Below are 20,106 nucleotides of genomic sequence, written 5' to 3' on the forward strand. Positions count from 1 at the left end.
CCCGCCTCCTTCCCGCCGCGCCGCCCGCAGGGCCGCACCACGGGGCAGCGCTCCGCGGGACCGCCCCGCGCGTGACGTCATCAGCGACTGCCACGGGGCTCTCGCGCCTCTCCGCCAGCGCCGACGCCGCGTGCGCTTCCGCCGGGAAAAGTAGTGCGCGGGGCCTTTTCTGCCTCGCCGCCGCCCGTCTCGCGCCCGCTCGGCGCCGCCGCGGCCGAGGCCGCCCGGCTGTTTTTCGGGACCGACGCCGGCAGAGGCCGGGAGGCCGAGAGGAGCGTTCCGGAGCGCGGATCCCTCCGCCTGCGGTATCGGTGCTGAGGCCGGTCCGCCGCCATTTTGAATGCCTGGCCTCTGCTGCCGCCTCCGCTCCAGGGACCGGCCCGGTGAGTGGGGCCGCGGCGCCCGTCCTCCCTCCCGCCGCCGCTCCGCTCCCCGGTTCCTCCTCTCCTCCCGGTGCCGGCGGGCCGGGCTCTCGGTCGGCGTCGCTCGCGGCCCACAGGATCGCGCGGCCCGGGACCGCGACTGCCGCCGCGCCGCTCTCGGGGCGCTGCCCGCCCGACCTCCCGGCCGGCCGCCGTCCCGCGGCTCCTCGCGCTCCACCCGCCCTCGCTCGGTCGCGGCCGCTCCCGCGGCCTCTGCTCGGCGCTCCGGGCCGTCGGCCCGCGCCGTCTCGGGGCTTCGGGAGGCGGAGGCAGCGCTTCCCGCGGCCTTCGGGTTTCAGCGGCGGGTGCGGGCCGCCGCGCAGCCCCGTTGCCGGGCTTGGTGACGCCGCGCGGCGCTGCGGGAGTTCCGCCGGCAGGGAACGGCCTCGGCTCGGCGGCTGAAAGGCGGCGCGGTGCTCGGAGCCGTCCCTGTTCCTCTTCAGAAGCCCCGAGGCGAACCGCGGCCGTTTTAACGGTAGGCGTTGGTTCGGAAGCTGGCGGATGGGGCTGCTGTTCGTCCCGCGCTGCTTTCGGGCGTTTCGTGGTGCGTTCGGTTCCGAAGGCTTGAAGTCTGAATGGAAAAATACGGGGCGAGGTGGAAGTGCTTCGGAAGGGCGTTTCACGTGCAGGACCCGAAGGGGCATTTGGGACTCAGCAGCTTAAGCAGAACAGGACGTACTTCTCATTGCGTAGTGCTCTTCTCATCTAGCGTTTAAAATGATAGATTGAAGATTTTTTTTTCTGCTCTGATTCTATGCAGTAGCGTAAATCTCGATCTTTTGTATGCTTTTCTTCCCCCTTTCTGTAAACCGTTTTTTCTCTGTTTATCTGCATGTTTCCTTTCTACCACCAAACTTTTCCTTTTTCCTGCTCATGCTCGGTCTTCAAACAGTGCATTTCAGTGGATACCCGAGAGCTGAATGAAGGCAGGAGGCTTTGTTCCTCGGGGGCAGCGTGCAATGTGAGCCCTCACTTCTGCCTGGGAGGAGGAGAGGAACAAACTTAAATTCCTGTGACCTGATAACAGGAAGGAAAGTCCGTTTGTGAGGGGCATTCAGCTTTCCTGGCCCCGGTGCATGGGATAACTTTCAGGTTCCATTTATTTATTATTATTATTGTAGGGGGATATTCTCTTCCCTTTCTTTTCCCAAGTCCCTGTGACTTTTGATCTGACCTTTTTTTTTTTCCAAAAGGTGCTGTAATCAAAGTGGAGTTCTTCCATACTTCTGTTGGCAGTGTCCTGGCCTATGAGTGAGGGTGAGAGGTAAACTTCCCAATCCTGATAGCCTCTTTGCAGACAGACAGGACTTTTGAATTAGCATTGTTGTAACCTGATGAGATCAGTAAGTTCATTTATGGAACATAAAGGCATTGAGCAGCAGAAAGGAGCTGAATCTGTCCGTTCTTTGACATGCGGATAGACTGCATGAGTTAAGATTTGGAAAGTTGCCTTTCAGAGTATAAGGGCTAATACAGTTCTTAATCACTTCTGAAGTTAAAGGTATTCAGCACAGCATCTTGCGCCTCCTTTGCATGAATGTTTGCTCTTATTTTTGAATTGTGATGTGCATTTTTAGACTTCTTTAGAGATGAGCTGTTTTGTTTAATAAGAGGGCAAACTCTTCTGACTGAAAGTGATGTTAATTTGTACTTGTACTGGGATGTTCTTCGAGGAAAACAGTCTCATCTATTGTGATAGTTGTGTTCCTATATCGGATGTTACTTCTGGTGTCAGTAAACAAATGCATGATGGTGTTACTCAGAAAAGAGTAGTGCAAGTGTATATCTGCTAATATTACTGCTGTTGGTAGCATTTGCTTTGATCTGGCACTTTGGATATGCTGTAGATAAAGTCCATGATGAGCATTTTAAGGCGGCAGTTACCTGGCGGTTTGTTTCAATGCAGTGTAGGGGCAGGTGTGTGATTTAGTCATAAAGCAGTGGCACACGTGCTGCCTTGCCTGCACAGTACTCTTGTGCTGCCTTTCTTGTTTTTCTCAGTGTACCTGGACATGGGACCATCACAACCTCTGTGACTGTTTTTCAGCTCCTGTTTTTAGGCATGTTTTTTCATACTTCTTTCCCAGCACCCCCCTCTCCCCCCGGTCTTTGTATAATGCAAAGTAATTCTGATGCCTTGTTATCATTCTGTCTTGGCACCCCCCCTCACCTTGCCTTAATTTCTTTCTGATATCCCAGTGTTCTTTATTTTCCACTTAATAGTTCCCTGTGTTGTAGGAAATAGCTCTTTCTCAAGAGAAACTATGTTCTCCTTTGAATGTTGTATGGTTGGTTGCTTTTTTGGAACTGTTGTTTGTTGCCTTTGCCCTTAGTGATGATGGCGGTGCTGCTTGGTTAGGAGTGTGCTGTTTTCTGTATAAATATTGATAATGCTAAACAGTATGCCAGTATCTCTCTCTTATTTTTTTTGACAGTCTGATCTCTGTTTGTAGTGTTTTATTTTTCTTTTTACTGCCAATGTGCCACCTTCTTTTCAGTTGTCTGATGGTAGTGTGGAGACCCTGGCAGTGTTGTGCAGTTGAGGCCTGCGGTCTGTTCTGGTTAACCGCTGCCGATTTTCCTTTCATACAGTCTATCCAGACATTTCTTCTGCTTTCTTTTTGTGTTCCGGAGGCTCGATCAGTTCTAATGAAGCACGTAGGGGAATTCTGTTACTGATTGCAGTTGGAGTTGGGTCAGGTTTGAATTATGTAACTTCCCAAAAGTTGGGGTGCGGGGTGTTTTGTTTTTTAAGGAGTGTGATTGCGTGAGCTGGGGGTAGGGCGGCTTAATCTGCGTATGTAGATCTGTTTGAAAACGTGTGCGTGTGTCATCTTTGGCTGCTTTGTAGGATGAGCTGAGTTTGGAAATGCAACTTACGGGAGAATCTGTGAGCAGGATTGTATCCTATTGGAAGAGTCCTATTTGGCTGTGTCCCCCAGACAGCCACGCTGTTCTCTGGGTAATTCCGTGAGCCTCAGTGGGCTTTGTCTGTTGCCAACCTCAAGGAATTGAAAATTGATGTTCTGTCCTAAACAAGTTCTTAAGCAGTGACTTTCTGGTAGCTTGTTTTTAAGTGTTCATTAACATAGTGAAAGAGTAATTTAAAAAAAAAAAAAAAGTTCTTGGTTTTATTAGTAGTAAGACATAGGCTAACATTTCTGAAGAGATTCCAGAGGGATGGATCTCAACTTGGTTGCACATTCAAGACTCGCAGGTCTTGAGGCTTAATTTCCTGATAGCTGAATGTAGGTTGACTGAAGCACTTGAGTATTTTATGTAGGAGGTTTCAGTAGGGTCTTGTGCTGCTTGCAGATATAAGATGTTAATTGCTGAACAGCTGCCTTTGAATACTGTGGTATTCTCAAGTAGGTTTGTAGCCAGGTTCTATACTTAAATATTTTGGGGATAGTAAACTCTTCAAACTTAAAACAGTACAAACATATCTAATAAAGGGCTGCAAGGGAGGAGAAAGTACCTGTTTAGAAATGTAACGTATAATAAAATGATTTTAATATGTTATGATTTTTGTTTTGCTGGTTGATGTGGGGTTTTTTGTTCCACTTTTGGGTAGTTTACCAAGAAGGAGTTGCATGATGGAAGAATACCTTCCTTGTTGGTTTGGTGAGGAATTAACTGAGTTGGAGAGGAAGGAATTTAGGCACCAATTGTCCAACCACAGGAGCTAATCTGAGTCAGATATCTAACTCTTTTTTTGTAATAACTGGCTATCAGGAGGAGAGCTTCTTAAAGAATAAGGCTTTCACACTGATAAAGTATGAAAAAAATCTGTTGTTCCTACTGTTAGGTTCTTGTCAGGTATTCAGGGATAATCCCTGATTTCTGGACTGTATGGGTAGCAAAGAAATAGCCATGGAGTGCTTCTGCTGTAAACAAAATGAGGAAAGAGATTGAATAGGAGCTGTTGAGTCAGGGCCTGAACTGCTGACTGAGCAGCTGGAGAAAGGGGCTGGGAGCACAGGTGAAGGCAATTCAGCCGTGGGACCAGAAGGGGCGGAGCCTGGCTGCAGCTCTCTTAGACCTCATTGAAGGGCTGAGTGCCACTGGGGAAGGAGCTGTGGTTGGAGATTCCTCCTTGGTGAAGCTTTCCCCTGTGAACCTGGAATCTTCGGATAGAGTGAGCAATTTCTTCCCTTCCTTCATAGCACCTCTCTATTGAGCCGATCCTCCTGTCATTACACCTCTGGTGAAACACCTTTTGGCATCATATTGATCTGTCCAATTGCTACAGGGGCGATTGCTTTTAAAATTTGCATTGCCATTTGTGTTGATGTGGAAGGAACAAGAACATGTGTGTTCTGTATGGAGGGAAAAGTGTTAGTTAACCCTGAAAAACAAGGCTTGCTACTTTGAAAGAGGTTTTAAGCCAGATGAAGTTAAATTTCAGATGTGCTATTCCTAGATGATATGGGTGTCCTTTGTGTTCGTCACCTTGTGCAGTGAAACATCTCTGAAATGTAGAGTTCTGTCCAGTTATACTGCTATTGGCAGTTTGCTATTCAGTAGCTTCATGGTTACCTGAGACTGATTTTTCTGAATATTTTAAATGGCTCATAGTGTTACTTTCAAGATCCTGGCTGATACTGAGACAGATTTTATAGCACATTACTTATTATGTCTTATAGTTCTGAATTCTTAATCCTATTCAGATTTTGATTTTACGGTTCTTCATTAGCTCTTGTCAGTAAACAGATGATTGATACATGGCCTCAGTTCCTTCCTTTAGTGAAGTTTGAGTGCGTGCATGTCGAATCCCAGTGGAATTCTGGTACCGTTAGGTTTTGCTGCCTTGACAGGCTGTGGCACAGTCATGCTGTGCGTTGTCCATCCTTCATTCATACTATCGGGGAAATCCAAAGCACTTGTCAATAAATCATCTTCTGGAGCTTTTTGGAGTCGTCTTTCATTCTCTTTGTGCCTTTTATCATAGTGTAGCTTAATAAAAGAGTGCTGACTGTGTATCCATGGAGTCCATGAGACCTTGTGCCTGTCTTGCTATTACTGCTTGTCATTGTTCTCAGTGGGTATAGTTTTGAGTTATGGAGTGCTTGGCAGTGTGAATGTGGAAAAATGTTTCCCATTGTTCTGTGTTGATTTGATTAAAGGGGGGAGGATGCTTAGGTGTATTTCTTGAAAGAAGCGGGAAAAGGGGAGTCATTGGAATCTTTTTCATTTAGTAGAAGTTGTTTTTTTTTTCCTTAGCTGTACACCTGCAAATGCATACTGGTCAGGTGTGTATCTGGTGAGGTAGTTGCTATCTTATGTGAATTGGATGTCTCACATCCTGGAGGGATATCCATGCAACCTTGTTGCCTCCATTGAAGCTCTTCTGATTGCTTTTCTGTCTCGGATTTTTTTCTACCAGGGCTTTAAAAAAGTGCTAATTGTATGCAGTCATGTGACTTACTACCTGCAAGCGGAAGCATTGTGGATTTGATAGTTAATTAATGGATAGGGTCATCCAGAGGAACATGAGATTGTACAGGATTGTGTTGATGGCTTTCTGGGTCCATTGTGCTGTTAATGGCTTTGTGGGTCGCCTTTCTGAGTACTGAAGTGTGCCGTCCTCAGCACGCTGAAGGAGTTCTTGGGGTCTGGAATGGGAAATGTGAAACTTGAGTTTTGTTGAGTCTGGATACCTGCTTGGTTTGTTGTCTTGCAGGGTGTGGTTTTAGGGTGATTAGCTTTCCTGACTGCTGCAAGCTGTAGGTCTTCAGTGACCAAGGGGCATCTGATGGTGATGTCAGAGTGCTGGCAGAGATGAGCAGGCAGGATATGAATGTGGCAGTTTAGGGCATCCCTGCCACCTTCATTCAGAAGTGTCTGCACTGTGTGTGGCTGTATTTTTGAATGGAGTAGCAGTGTCATCCCCAGCAGTCCCTATTGGCTTCTTTTCTCCCAATTTTGTAATTATTTATTCTCTAGATCTGTGTCAACACTGTTGTGATGTGTCACCTGATACAGACAGTGGTGTCAGAGCTGCCACTGAAGTTTCTGAGGTTAATGTGGCTCTTCCAAGAGCAGGTCTGCCAGCTTTAGCCAGGAGAATTGTCAAAATCTAGGCTATTTTCTCTCAGATCATTTTAACTTTTTTGAGGCAGGGAGTGAAACGTACTTCTTGGTCAGCACCAGATTGGTACTGCTTTGTATGATAAGAGTTCAGGAGCTGTTTCTCTCAAATGGGAGAGAATGTAGGGTTGGAATGAGCACAGCATGGCTGAAAGGCTTGGAAGTGCAGGGGTGCTTTACCTCAGGAGCAGTCAGCAGACTCTTGAGAGCGTTCCACAAAGTTTGTTTTGGGGGAAGTGTGTGCTCTGGTGGCTTGTTCCTATCAGTGCAGTGCAATTTTCTTGGTAGTAAGAAAACTCTTTCTGACAGGGAAGGAGGAGGAAGACACAAACAATACATTTAACAGAAATTTTGCAGTAAAAAGGATAAAAGAAAATGTGTCTGCGTAAGAAAGTAGCTCAAGCTGCGAAGAGTGTGAAGGGATTTGTTCTTGCAAGGTGGAGACATTATTTTTTTGTATCTGGGGTTGGGCAGAACATTTTTTTTGGTGGGAAGTATTCAAAGATACGTTTAAAGAACGCTGGAAGATTTAGTACTGTTTTTTTGGTTTTTTTTAAGTGTGGATGTGTAGTTGCAGCACAGAAGCAGAAGTTTGAATGCTGAAAAATAAATCATGGCTGTCCCTCGTTGCTCCCTGTTGTCCTCCTTGTGAGCAGTTCTGGTCAGGCAGGATATGTGTGAGAGATACAGGTGCTCTTCAAAGTAGCACAGTTTGCACAGTGTATTTGTAATATATCACACTTCGATGGGGAAAAAAAGAAAGCAGGGAGCTCCATAACTTGACCATTATCTGATGAAGATTCTTAGCTCTTAATCCTTTGTTTTCTGAATTACTGGTTCCTTGCTTTACTGTCTATGTGATGTTTAGAGGAATGTAGTGTGATTTGTTGTTTGTTTATGTAATCCATGCTTACAAATGTCCTTACCCACTTGTTTCAATGAATGGATGATGACAGTGAAATCTTACTGGATCTTCGGTATTGGCTTTTGTTTTTTCTGCCTCTTCAGCAAAGTAGGAAATCCTGCCTTAACACTGAAGAATGCAACATGAAGGTTCTTAGACTGCACTTCAAATGTATGCTAATTTCATGTGGTGCTATTTCCATTGGCTGAAGTGATTTAAGCTTTCTGCCTGTTTACTTTCTGTTGTCCAGGGCAAGATTTACTGGAACAAACAAAGCCTTCTATAAAAATACCTACAGAATGTAACAAATCACTGGAGATAGTGTTCAGCAATTTATAAACCCTTCAAGTACAGTGTGAGAACAGGACTTGTGATATCAAACCAAATTAGTACCAAACTTCGGTTTGTTTGCAGACTAAATTTTTGCAGATAAACAATGCAACTGTTTAACTTGTAGTTGCCACTGCCTCTGTTCTGAGGAGCAGAAGCTTAAGATGATCTGTAACTTGATGGTTCTGCACTTAAGGGTGACTTAGTGTAGGAGCCCATGCTTCACATCTTTCTTGCTCCATCTTGGCTCTCCCAGAGCTGTCTGCTCAAACTGCCTTGTGCCACGTAAGCTTAACTGTTCTGTTTGAAGGCATCTCATTTGTAGAGGAAAGTAACATGCTGGGTTTCAGATGTACAAGTGGCCTCATCTGGCATGCTGGCTCCCAGTCATGCTGTCTGTAGAGCAGTGGAAGGAGTGGAATCAGTCTCCTCTTTCAGAGTGAGCCTATACCTAAGTGATTATTATAATAAGATATTGTTATTAATGATGATGAAGTTACTGCCTATAGGCTGCAGAGGTATATGTCTGTATGGGAACTGTTGAGTCACATCCTGAACCACTGATTGAGCACCTGGGGAAAAGACCCAGCCAGACTTTGGAGCACAGGTGAAGGCAGTTCAGCCGTGGGACCAGAAGGGGCGGAGCCTGGCTGCAGCTCTCTTAGACCTCATTGAAGGGCTGAGTGCCACTGGGGAAGGAGCTGTGGTTGGAGATCCCTTCTTGGTGGAGTCTTTCCTGTGACCCTTGATCATAGGAGATGGGTGAGCACCTTTACTTTCCACTTTGAAATACCATCCTATCTGTGCTCGTCCCTTTGTTGTTACACTCCTGTATCGCCCTTCCACTGTGTTAATCTTTTCCATTGTAACAGCCTGCAGTGGTGTTTTTATTTCAGTTCCTTCCCCATTTTCCAACAAAGGCATAGCTTATCTAAAGCAGTTGAAAAGTGTGTTTGAAGGGGAAGGGATATGGGGTGTGGTCTGGGCTTCAAGTGGGCTGTTTGGGGGTTTGTCAGACTGTTACATAAACAAAGCACTTCGTAGTGACCACATACGCAGAGGGACTGTTAAAAGTCCCTGGGGAAATAAGAGGAGGGACTTCTCTTTTTTTACAAGTAGGTACTATGGCACAGCCCTGGTTTAAATGCTGGGCGCGGCGCTTGCTTTCCACACATCCTTCCGAAAGGGTGCAGAATTGTGGACCATACAGACAGGGCAATAACATAACCAGTCATGGAATGACTCAGATATGGGGCTGCAGGACAGAAAAGATGAGGGAGGAGTGTGAAGTGTGGAAGTGTGTAAGATGATGAGCTCCTTAGTATTACTAACTAACTACTAACTAACAAAGGTAATTTGTTATAATCTCCATAGGATTATTGCGAGCATCAACTGCAATAAGGATTTGAAGCTGCAGAACAAATGAATGAACTGTCTTACCATGTGTTGTATTTGGAACTCAAGTAGTGACTAGCAGAATACTGTTGATTCTAGAAGTTCACCTGGATTCAAAATAAAAACAGATTTATCTTTTTATTTTTATTTTTGTAGGCCTTGACATTTTTTTTTTGCTTTAGAAATTCTTGCATTGTAAGTTGCTGAAGTCTGCAGTAGAACAGAATTGTACGTATGCATGCTGACCTGGCTCTTCCAGTCTTCCACAGGCTCCTGCTGCTGTGAGAAGCAAGATATCAAATGGAGTGAGCTTTGATCAGACATGGTAGGGCCACTGTGTTTCTGATCTGCTTTCTGTCTGTGCCCATTTAGGACACTGAAGAGTTGGTAGATGGTCAAAGAGCAGTCTGAGTTGAAGACTGCTATAGAAGCAAGGGGCCAACTTTAAATAAGGGGAACTTTATAGGAGCCTCAGAGACCTCTACCAACACAACACATCAAATCAAAAGCTAAACCTAAACAGATGTTGTTATAAGGTTTCATAGAATCTTGAGAGGTGGCATCCTGACCTGACTTCAGAGTAACTTCTGAAGTAGACAAGTCTCATCCCATAACTTTTATTTACATTCACCTCCAAAGATAAGTTCCTAAAGACAGGTTGTGAGCTGTATAGTGGGCTGTGGCTGTCAGCATTACCCAGTCTGCAGTGCCATCGTGCACTTATGTTTATTGCTTTTTGCTAAATTACAACAGAGTAAATCAGTGCATCCAGGCAGCAGCTGCCAACAACCTAGCACATACTAAATAGGAACTCTAGCTTACTTTGCAGTAACTCCTGCAGTTACCATAATTTTATAAGACATTTAAAACTGTTTTTTTCTTAGTGTTTTCTTTTTTTTTAATAGTACAATCTTAGTTTCTCATTCTGAAGTTTTCCATGCAAATTATTGGGCAGAGGTTTTTTGCATAGTCGTGAAAAAGTATTTAACTCTCAGGATAGAAAAAGTATTTTATTGTGGATGTAAATAGGGGGAAATGATGTGGCAAATGGATAGAACCAAGTTTCCTTTAGTTTGAGAAACTTTGGGGCTCTGAGGCTTCTGGGTGGCTTCCTGTGTGAGTGCTGGCAGTTTCTGTTTGTTTTGAGGATATATATTTTGTTGCGGTATTGAAAACAGTTTTCCAATTTTTCCAAGTTTTCAAGAATAATTATTTGTGGTTGTTCCTTCAAGATTGACGCTTTTGCACCCGAAATCTCTGGAGGTGGCATTACAGCAGGCGTGCCCCAAGGTGCAGCTCTTGATGCTTAGCAGGGTTTTCGTATTCTGTTTGTCATGATCCTACAGACTTACCTTGCTGTTGAAAGATCATGGCTCTACCACTGTCAGAGCTATGTTAGTTAAGTGCAGCGCTCTGTTTTAAGAGTTTAAACATTCCCATCTAATTAAAGATTTCTCTGTGTGTGTAGATTTGGTGCAGTGTGAGGAAGATCCTTTCAGTGGATTTTCAAAACCATCGAGACATCACAATCCATATTAAAAGAATGTTATTATAGTATTCAAAGGCCCTTTGTATCTCATGTTCAAATGCTATTCTTCAAAAGCTTTCTTACTTCCCCTTCACCATTCCTATGCTTATTAGTGTGGCATCTGAATGTTTGGGCAGCATAAATTCATTTCGTGTCTCAGTAACGTGAAGAAATCCTACAGCTTGTGGAGAGACAAGACTGAGGACTGGGGAGTCCAGTTATCTTGATCTTTCTCTTCACAGTACTTTGAGGAAGCATTCTGTAGATAAAATATCTCTACGTATAATTTTCAAAATGTAGTACTTTGCATCTCTGCGAATTTGAGCTCTTGAGACATGAAGGTGGGCGGTTGGAACGTGAGAGACTGTCTGGTTGGACTGACCGAGGAGATTTAGTGTTAAGATTGAATTCTGTAACAGTCTGAGTTTATAATTCAGATCCATAGAGCAACATTCAGCTGCTTGTCTGTGAGATCGCCTTTACTCATTGTAACATGCCTGTCTGTTTTTCTGGTGCAGCACACGGGTTGCCCTGCTAAATGTGTGCTTCCCAGCCTGCCCATTCAGTGTGCAGCCAAACCTGGTGTGCCGTGCCAGCCAGTCAGCACAGTGTCTGAATGTGTCTTTTGTGATATGGTAGCGCTTAACATTTATGGCACTGATTTAGGAGGAGGATGACACACAGATGAACTGTGATGGACTGCTGTGTTGAGTAACTTTTTACACATTGGTGTGATTTTGTGATTTAAAAATGACTTAGCTAATCTTGCAGTTTAGCACGGATGGAAGAATTCTGTGGAGAGAAGTTTGTGTAGATTTTTCCTCATGAAAGTCAAAAGTCTGCTTTGCTGAACATAAACTACAATTAGGTTCTACAGTTGAACTTTCTGAACTTCTTTGGGGGGAGCCATTTTTCTCTTGAAATACATTCAGGAGAATACAGTGCTCTTTAGGTCAGGTAGTACCCATCACTGTTCCATCTGGCAAAATGAAACTACCTGAAGTTCATGTAGCATATGCTTTTTTTTTTTTTAAACAGTCATCTTCATACAGTTCTGTGAGAGGCTTTGTCACATTGCCTCTGAAGAAATGATTGTTCTGACTGGTATTTAATAGAGGTACGGTGTCTGCTTGATTCTGAAATACATCCACGCTACTCATATTGCTTTTCTATCAGCATTTTCTGATGTCTTTTCCCCCTCAAAGGGAGAAGGAAGCATGGCACAAGTATGGGATTTATGAAGCATGGCTCTCTGAAATACCTGTCTGAAAACTTCTGCTAGTTACTTAACAGCATTGCTTTTTGTAAAGGATGGTTTGTCCCACATTGTCAAGATTTCAGGATCAAACCTCTTTGGTGAGAGGCAGAAAATACGAACATGAACATAGCTTGCTGAGTACTATTCTTATCTATTTCAGACTGGGAATCATGTTATGTTCACTTGGCAGCTTGTTCAAAGCATAGCAGTTTCACAATTGCTTTTTTAGAAGCAGAGAAGTTCTGTTCCTGGAAGGTACAATAAATTCCTGTGGCCTTTGGGTTTGCTTTTAACCATGCTAGTGAAGCTGTTTGCCTTTTTTTAATTCTTCCATTTATATAATTATAAGGGAAGAAAGAAGAATATGCTAAATTGAGTAAATTATGAAGTTCTTAGGTGCAGTAGAAGGCTTATGGGTCTCTTCCTTCTCCCAGAGGATGCCAGCCCCCATCAGACTGCGGGAGCTGATCCGGACCATCCGGACAGCAAGAACCCAGGCAGAAGAGCGTGAGATGATTCAGAAGGAATGTGCTGCTATCCGGTCATCCTTCCGAGAGGAAGATAACACATACAGATGCAGAAATGTGGCAAAGCTGCTGTATATGCACATGCTGGGATACCCTGCACATTTTGGACAGGTAGGTTAGTCTTCATTGCTGCTATTGTGTGTGTGTGTATACCAGTATGCTTCATGTGTTTGGAGTGCGTGGGCTAGTTTGGAGCAGAACCAGAGCAGTTTTGCTTTGAGATGTTCTGAGGTTTTGTCCTCACACATGTTCAGAACCTGCATTAGTTAGTTTTGACTATGATAAAGACACTTCCTGTTTGGAACCTGTTCTTATTTATTTTGTTATGAAACTTACAGTTAGTCTGCTTTACCCGGGCTGTCTGCTCCTTACTGCAGATGTGTCTTGCAGAGCAGTAGTTAAACTACAATCTGGTAAGTATGAGTATTTCTGGATGACCTGAGGATGGCATCTCGAAGCTGTGTATCTGATGGAAATTGCCAGATGTTTTAAAGACGTTTCTGTACCCTTATTCTGAAGTATTCTAGGCAGGTAATAGTTGGTCTTGTTCCCAACAATAAAGAATTTGTGTTTCGTATCCCCGTTTTAGTGAAGAGATTTGGAGAATGCTGATGTGAGTTTTGGTAGTCTCTTGTCTTATTTTCCATGTACTGTTCCTTGGTCAAATTGTGGAAAAGAGAGATAAGATGATGGGGTTCTTGATCTATAAAATGTTCTTCAGGTTGAGCTTTGCTTAGTGTTTGAGGCACAGTTCATTTTTTGTTAGTAAACATCCTGTTAGTCATTGTATGGTAGCCGAGTCACAGCCTGAGCCACTGATTGAGCACCTGGGGAAAAGACCCGGTCAGCCCTGGGAGCACAGGTGAAGGCAATTCAGCTGTGGGACCAGACGGGGCAGAGCTTGGCTGCAGCTCTCTTAGACCTCATTGAAGGGCTGAGTGCCACTGGGGAAGGAGCTGTGGTTGGAGATCCCTTCTTGGTGGAGTCTTCCCCTGTGAACCTGGAATCTTCAGATCTGTCCAATTGCTACAGTCATAATCTAACCAGGGCCTCGAATTGTCTTAGCATTAAAGAGTGAATTTGCACTACACTTTGAATTTAAAGGGGATCATCTTATTTCTACATCATTGGATTTTTCTCCCCGAGAAAAGAGTTGTTCGAGATGTAGCAACTCTGCTGTAACAGGAACAACTGTGCTCACTGTAGCATATGATACTCCATCCTCTGGCCTTGGTTCTCATATAATTTGTCTGTTGCGCTTCTGGGAATTTATAGTAGCCAAGGCTAAGAAGGGATTTTAACAACTGTTATTTAAGTTGAAATCCTTTGTGTCCTCAGCGTTTATGACTGGAAGGAATCTTTCAAGATACTGGTGTTTTATAGGTACTTTTATATGATCTCCATTCTTTCTCTAAAACAATGTGCTGGGGGCCTGTTGAAGGCAGATGCCATTCCAGCAGTAATAGAATTTTGAAGATTGGTAGTCCAGCATTATAAACAAGAAGTTTCAGAGAGTGACAGCATGAATGAGAAGGAAATTAATTATGATGAAAAACAGGAGAGTCACAGGCTGTTAGATCCCATGTCTGGTTTTATCCTTAAGATAGACATTTGACTTCAGCTAGTGTTAGGAATGGGGTAACCAATAATAAGAGTTTAGAGAAGGTGTCAGAAGAAGCAAATGGCGGATCTGCTTCTTTCCAAGACAGGCTTCCTCCACTTTGATCCAGGAAGTCTTGCACTATGTTTAGCCAGTGCATGCTGAGATGCAATGCATGGCAAACTGTCTTGAGGGCGTGTTAAAATTGGGTTATGATTTAGAAGGTATTGGGCATCCAGATTTTTTTTTTAGTTATTTCCTCTGCAAAAGAATACCAGTCAGAAAGGTATCTATGTTAGTAAAAACTTTGAGTTGTAATCTGGTGATAAACCTGTACTTATCAGGCTTTATTGATGTATCTGTTACAGCACTGAGGTAGCAGATCTTAATTGCTGTTCCTTTGAATGAAATGGATATAATGACATCAAGAGTTCTTCCGCTAATTAAACAGAGCTTCACTTCATTGTGTTGCTCAGTAGTGCTGTGTACTAAGCTAATTTGCATATATTTGTATATATATGAAGCAAACCGGTCAGCTTTTCGTACAGTAAATTTCAGTAATATCGTACAAATTTAAAAGTGCTGGAAATATCAGTCATTCGTTTCCTTCTGCTTTTTCTTAGTTGTTTGTTTTGCCTTTTTTAGCTCTTAAGCTGTAGCTTTGAGGCCATTGGTTCCACATTGCACTTCTGCAGAGCATTATATAAGCACCTTTTAAACTTTTTTGGAGAAAAAATGGGTCAGTGACACTGTAAAGATAAGAGGTAAATATGCAGTGTTATGTACCTTATTTCTTGGTTGATCTTGCCCATTCATGCATGTTCAGTTATCTCTTCGGATGACTGATCTTACTGCTTAGAGGTATTTCTGTATTTTAGATCTTCATCCATGTTAATCTTAGCTAACTGAATTTGCTTTCATTCAATCTTTTCCTTATTAGTTTGTCACTCAGCTCTAGCTAGATGATTATGTGGCAACTTCTTACATAGTTGTGTTATATATTCTGATTCTGTGCAGTTGTGAGAACTTGTTAGTGGCTAGGCCATAGCATTTATTTTTTCTGTCACATTAAATTTAATTTTCTTACAAGTTTTTCAGCAGCCAGTATAGCTTTGCCCTCTTGATGTGCGTGCACTTCTTGCATCTCCCTGTTTAAAAACAGTTCTGTTCCTGCTTTCGTGTAGTGCAGGACTGTGAAAACCTTTTCATGCTGCCCTGTATTTTTGCCTGTGCGGGCCCCTTTTGTGTCCTTCAAAGTAGATCTATTGGAAGCTTTGTCTCATCCCCTCTGTACATCCACGGTATGCTTACTTGCTGCCCTAGCTAATTTGTAGAATGAACTTAGGGCATGTGCTTGTGGGAAAATGAATCTTTTACCTGTTTTGAGAAGCCATTTTTGCTGCTTTGTCTGTGTAGCAGAAATGCTGAAGTCGCAGCTTGAAGCAGGGATGGAGCACCAGGTGGGAAGGCAGGGCCAGCCCAGGGGAGCTCAGGTGCACGCAGTGATGCACCCGAGTGATGAGAAGGGCTGGAGCCAGGATCCACCCCTTGCCAGTCCTCATTTAAGGGTTGGCAGTGGAGGTGAGGGTATCTTTCTGCAGATGCCTGTGTACCTCAGGCCTTTCAAAGGTAAGTAAATCATCTTCCTTTGTTTCTGTGTCTATGGCTGCTGCATTTGGGCCTGTCCTCATTTGCAGCATCCAGAGACTTTACCACCCTCCTATAAGCACTATACTTTCCATCATGTTATAGTGTTACAGTCTAGAAAGTAGAGATATGATTATATGTAATCGACTATCTGTTAGATACTTCACTGCATAGTAATGTTAGTGTCTGTATTTTTGAACTAAGAACGTGTTTAAAAGTTGGCTAGCAGCTAAACTCTGAAGTCATCTGAGTGTAAGTGGCAGCTAGGCATGTCATCTAAGGAATTTCCTTTATACTTTTGAATACAGTTGATACATTTCTACATGATAGAAGGGACATGATGTTTGTAGTGGCTACAATGCATGTGATTTTTAGATTCTGAAGTTCATGCAGAAATTATAGGATTGCAGGACAGCAGAAATTTAAATATGACTGTATCTAAAATTTACCTAGCTACTTACTTAATTACAGATCATAATCATCAAAATTGTTGACATCTTAACAGAGCGCTGATTCTCTCCCTGGTGGGTAGATGTACCCATTGAAGTGCAAAAAAAAAAAAAAAATCCGATGTATATCAAACATGGCATATCTTTGGATTTTTCTCTGGATTTCCAGATTTTTTTTTTGATTGATAGTTCTTATCTATGTTATCGTTCTCTTTTGTGCTCTGATCCTGCTTATCTGCTATATATGAGGTAATGGAAGATCAACAGAGGATTGTTACTTCAAGGCAGCAGACTTACTATTGATTTTGCTGCTCCTTTGCTGGGATCTTTGGGCAGATCATTCAGCCTTTGTTTTCCATATAATCAAAGTGGGAACAAAATGTACTTTTTAAAATATGTTATGAAAGAGACCTAAATTAGTTAATATCAGAGTTCAAACTCTTTCACTTCTAGCTGAGAAATAGTTTAAGCTAATTCTTCTTTCTTTCTTTTTTTTCCAGTTGGAGTGCCTCAAGCTCATTGCCTCTCAGAAATTCACAGACAAGCGCATTGGGTATTTAGGTGCCATGTTGCTGCTGGATGAGAGACAGGATGTCCATCTTCTTATGACCAATTGCATCAAGAAGTAAGGGTACCAGCTCTCTCTCCATCAACACATGTTTTGAGGCTTCAGGATCTGGAATTATGCTTCTGATACTGATATTTTCAGTACTTTTTTTCCCCTTGTTTTAGAAAGCTTTTATTCTCTATCTGTTTCGTGCTGTTGACCGTAAAAGATTGTTGTAGTTTTGTACTGTATTGAATAGTCCTCTATGTTCCTTAGAGGGAAAAAAATACAAAATTTCATTGGTCCTACAGAGGTATATGGCAAACCATACTTGTTGTAGCTACTGTTCTAGGATGGTAATGTGTTGCTCTGCAGGTTGTCTTAAGATAAATAAAAATAGGGAGACGAAATGGTCACAGTAAGCTTGTTAGACAGTGCAAAAGACCATTTGTGTTTAAAAAAAAAAAAATTTCCATTCATTGAATCATTCAGCTTGGAAAATACTACTAAGATCATCTAGTCCAACCCTCAGCTTATTATATGGGTAGATAGTGACAAGACAAGGGGGGATGCTTATGAACTAAAAGAGGGAAAACTTAGATTAGGTGTTAGGGGGAAGTTTTTCACTGAGAGGGTGGTGAGATGCTGGAGCAGGTTGTCCCTGGAGGTGTTCAAGACCAGGTTGGATCAGGCCCTGGACAGCCCGATGTAGTGTTTGATCTAGTGGCTGGCAGCCCTGCCTGCAGTGAGGAGGGTTGGAACTTGAGGTCCCTTCCAGCTCAGGCCATTCTGTGATCACCGCTATGCCCAGTAGACCATGTCACTCAGGGCAACATCTACCCTTTTCTTGAGAACCTTCAGGGATGGTGAGTCCACCATGTCTGTGGGCAGCCAGATCCAATGCCTGACCACTCTGAGAATAAATTTTTCCTAATATCCAATCTGAATTCTCTCTTGGTGCAACTTAAAGCCATTACCTCTTATCCTATTGCTGTTATCTGGAAAGAGGCCAACCCCCAGCTCTCTACAACTCCTTCCAGTTAGTTGCAGAGACTAATGAGATCCACCTCCTCCAGACTAAAGAATCCCAGTTCTCTCACCTGTTCTTCAAAAGACCCTTTGCAGCTTCCTTGCCGTTCTCTGGACATGCTGCAGGGCATCAGTGTCCTTCTTGTAATGAGAGTCCCAAAAGTGAGCACAGTGCTTGAGGTGTGGCCTCACCAGTGCCAAGTATAATTCCACATTTGAGAATTAAATTATCTCCCAGCTTACAAAGTAGGAAAGAGACAGGCATGCAGTTAGTAATGCAGCATTGCTGAAGGTCTGTGTACCTTTTAAATAGGATTAAATCAGAGGATATTTTCCTAATGCTGCTGAAACATTGTAGGCCAGGTTATCCTGTGTTACTAAACTGTATCTCTGTACTGTATCTCTTGCTCTATTTGTTTACTTGTGCTGATGAGCTCTGAAGTTTTTGACCTCGGGAATCAAGACTCTGTATCCCGCCGCCTTTTAAGGTTGACCTAGCAGTACTGATGTATGATTTTCCTTGGAAGCAAGGCAGTAACTTGGAATGTGCTGTCTGCTTGGTATCTTCCTGAAATTGGTCAAGAAAGGATGAAAAATAAGGATTGGGTTTTTTCCTCAGTTTCTTTACTTTTAAAATCTTTCTAGTGAAGTGCTGCTAAACCAGGACTGTTTCATATTATAGTTAAGTAAAGGATGGTCGGTCTGTTTCTAATGATGGACAGTCTTTTTTCAAGATGAGTGGGAAAAGGAGTGGAACAACTGGGGTCTAGTTGTTTTATCTTTGTGCCTGCTTGGTTGTATTTGGCGTGTCTGGTTTTATTTACTTTTTGAACATAAGCCTCTTGATTAATAGCAAATGAAGTATTGGAAAGATTGATTGCTTAGACTGTGTACTCAAAGTGCTTGGGAAGTCTTGACAAGACTGTGGGCCTTGGGATCTACAGATGTCTGGGAGATAAACTTCTGGTCAAATATTCTTTTATTGAAATGTCATACTCCTCCATTAGAACTAGACTGCTGTACTAACATCTTTTTCTGATGGCTTATGCTAAAACGAATTTGTGTGATAAGGGTGGGATGAATTTGACATGAGCCAGGCTGAAGCTAAACAAAACTGGGAGTCAGCACTTAGGTGGTGGGAACCTTATTGCTTTCTCTTTTGGCTTCCTCACCTGCCACTTTGTCGTGCTTTCATCAGTGTCTTATAACCACAACCTAGATCTTCCATACAAACAAGTGAACACCCTTGTGGTGTAGCATGTACTTGCTATATTCGCTGTTATGTATCGCTGCCCAAAACTTGCTAAAATAAGGAAACAAAAATCAACCCATTTTAATGGCAGGTGTACTCTGTTATTTTATTAGCATGTTGCCATAACTTCTATATATTACATGCAGAACGCTCTCTTTTCTGCATGTTGTATGAATCTGGTTGCATACTGCTTGCCTCCCCTGGTCTCCCGTCATGCAGTCAGCAACTCACCTCCCAAACAGGAACCGTATTTTTATTTCCTTCACAATGTAGTCGTTTGTGAATGGATCCTGGATGCTGTGGTGACATGAGTACCAGGTGTTTTGATGGAAAATTGGTTGGAAGTCAGTTTTTAAAAGCTGTTGTAATTGCTGTATGGAAGCTGTATTGTCTTGTACTTAATGTGATTGATGATTGGTGGGTGGCCTCAGAAGTAGTGTCTGCTGATGGGTATTGCATTTTGCAACTTCCAGGGGCTAACAGCATTTCCGTATGAATTACTTGCAAGCTCACTCAAGTGAGTAGTGGGCTTTTTGTTTATTTTATGTTGTTTTTATCATCCATCTTGAGCCAGAATAACAATATCTTGCATAGATTTTGTTTTTAAGGCTGTTCAGTTTGTAAATATGAATCTCACTTCCGATTCAATATTTTTGTTCAGTTTGTAAGTCTTAGCAAAAATTCTTATTTTGCGTTATACTGAGATTAATGTATTAAGCATATGTATTGTCTGTTACCCTTTAAGGTTTTATTTCACGACCAAATCCAGATGAAGTTTTACAGTTCATCATTCATTAATCCTAATAGTCATATGGAAGGAAGGGGAGGTAGCTAGAATTAAAAGCCATTTTAAAAATATGCAAGTCAAACTGCATTAAAATCTTAAGATTCAGAAACTGCAAATCAAAGCGCATATAAACCAGAAGCTAAAGCCTATTCTACAACTTGTTTATGCTGGGACAACTTACAAAGTTGCTACAAGACTATACTTGATGTTAGTTTCTTTCCTGCTTGCAAATTCCAAAATACAAGGTTTAGTCTTTACTATAGTAAACTCTAATGGAGTTCTCTGTGGTCTTCCCTCCTCTCAGCTCAAGCACTGGATATTCACCTGATGGTTTTACTGAA

At 42.8% G+C, this 20,106-nt stretch overlaps 1 protein-coding gene across 9 annotated transcripts in view; it reads left to right on the forward strand.

The window, feature by feature from the left end:
* Positions 1–83: 83 nt before the first annotated feature.
* The window catches only part of AP1G1 (adaptor related protein complex 1 subunit gamma 1), a 45,828-nt gene continuing 25,805 nt past the window's right edge, over positions 84–20,106 (forward strand). For 2 of the 9 annotated variants that reach the window (XR_016470723.1, XM_031615041.2), the window contains exons 1-3: positions 84–383; positions 12,362–12,565; positions 16,651–16,775. Coding sequence is in view for 8 of the 9 variants with exons in the window: in XM_031615041.2 (XP_031470901.1) it covers positions 12,365–12,565; positions 16,651–16,775 (326 nt within the window). In the remaining variant the exon portion in view is untranslated. Of the gene's footprint in view, positions 384–744; positions 898–934; positions 1,515–1,615; positions 1,687–7,864; positions 8,509–12,361; positions 12,566–16,650; positions 16,776–20,106 lie in introns of those variants that run through there. The other 7 variants (XM_031615042.2, XM_090149551.1, XM_031615038.2 and 4 more) reach the window with 6 other exon arrangements.

This window comes from Phasianus colchicus, chromosome 13 (assembly GCF_987193195.1).
Source record: "Phasianus colchicus chromosome 13, bPhaCol1.hap1.1, whole genome shotgun sequence".
Taxonomy (NCBI): Eukaryota; Metazoa; Chordata; class Aves; order Galliformes; family Phasianidae; genus Phasianus; species Phasianus colchicus.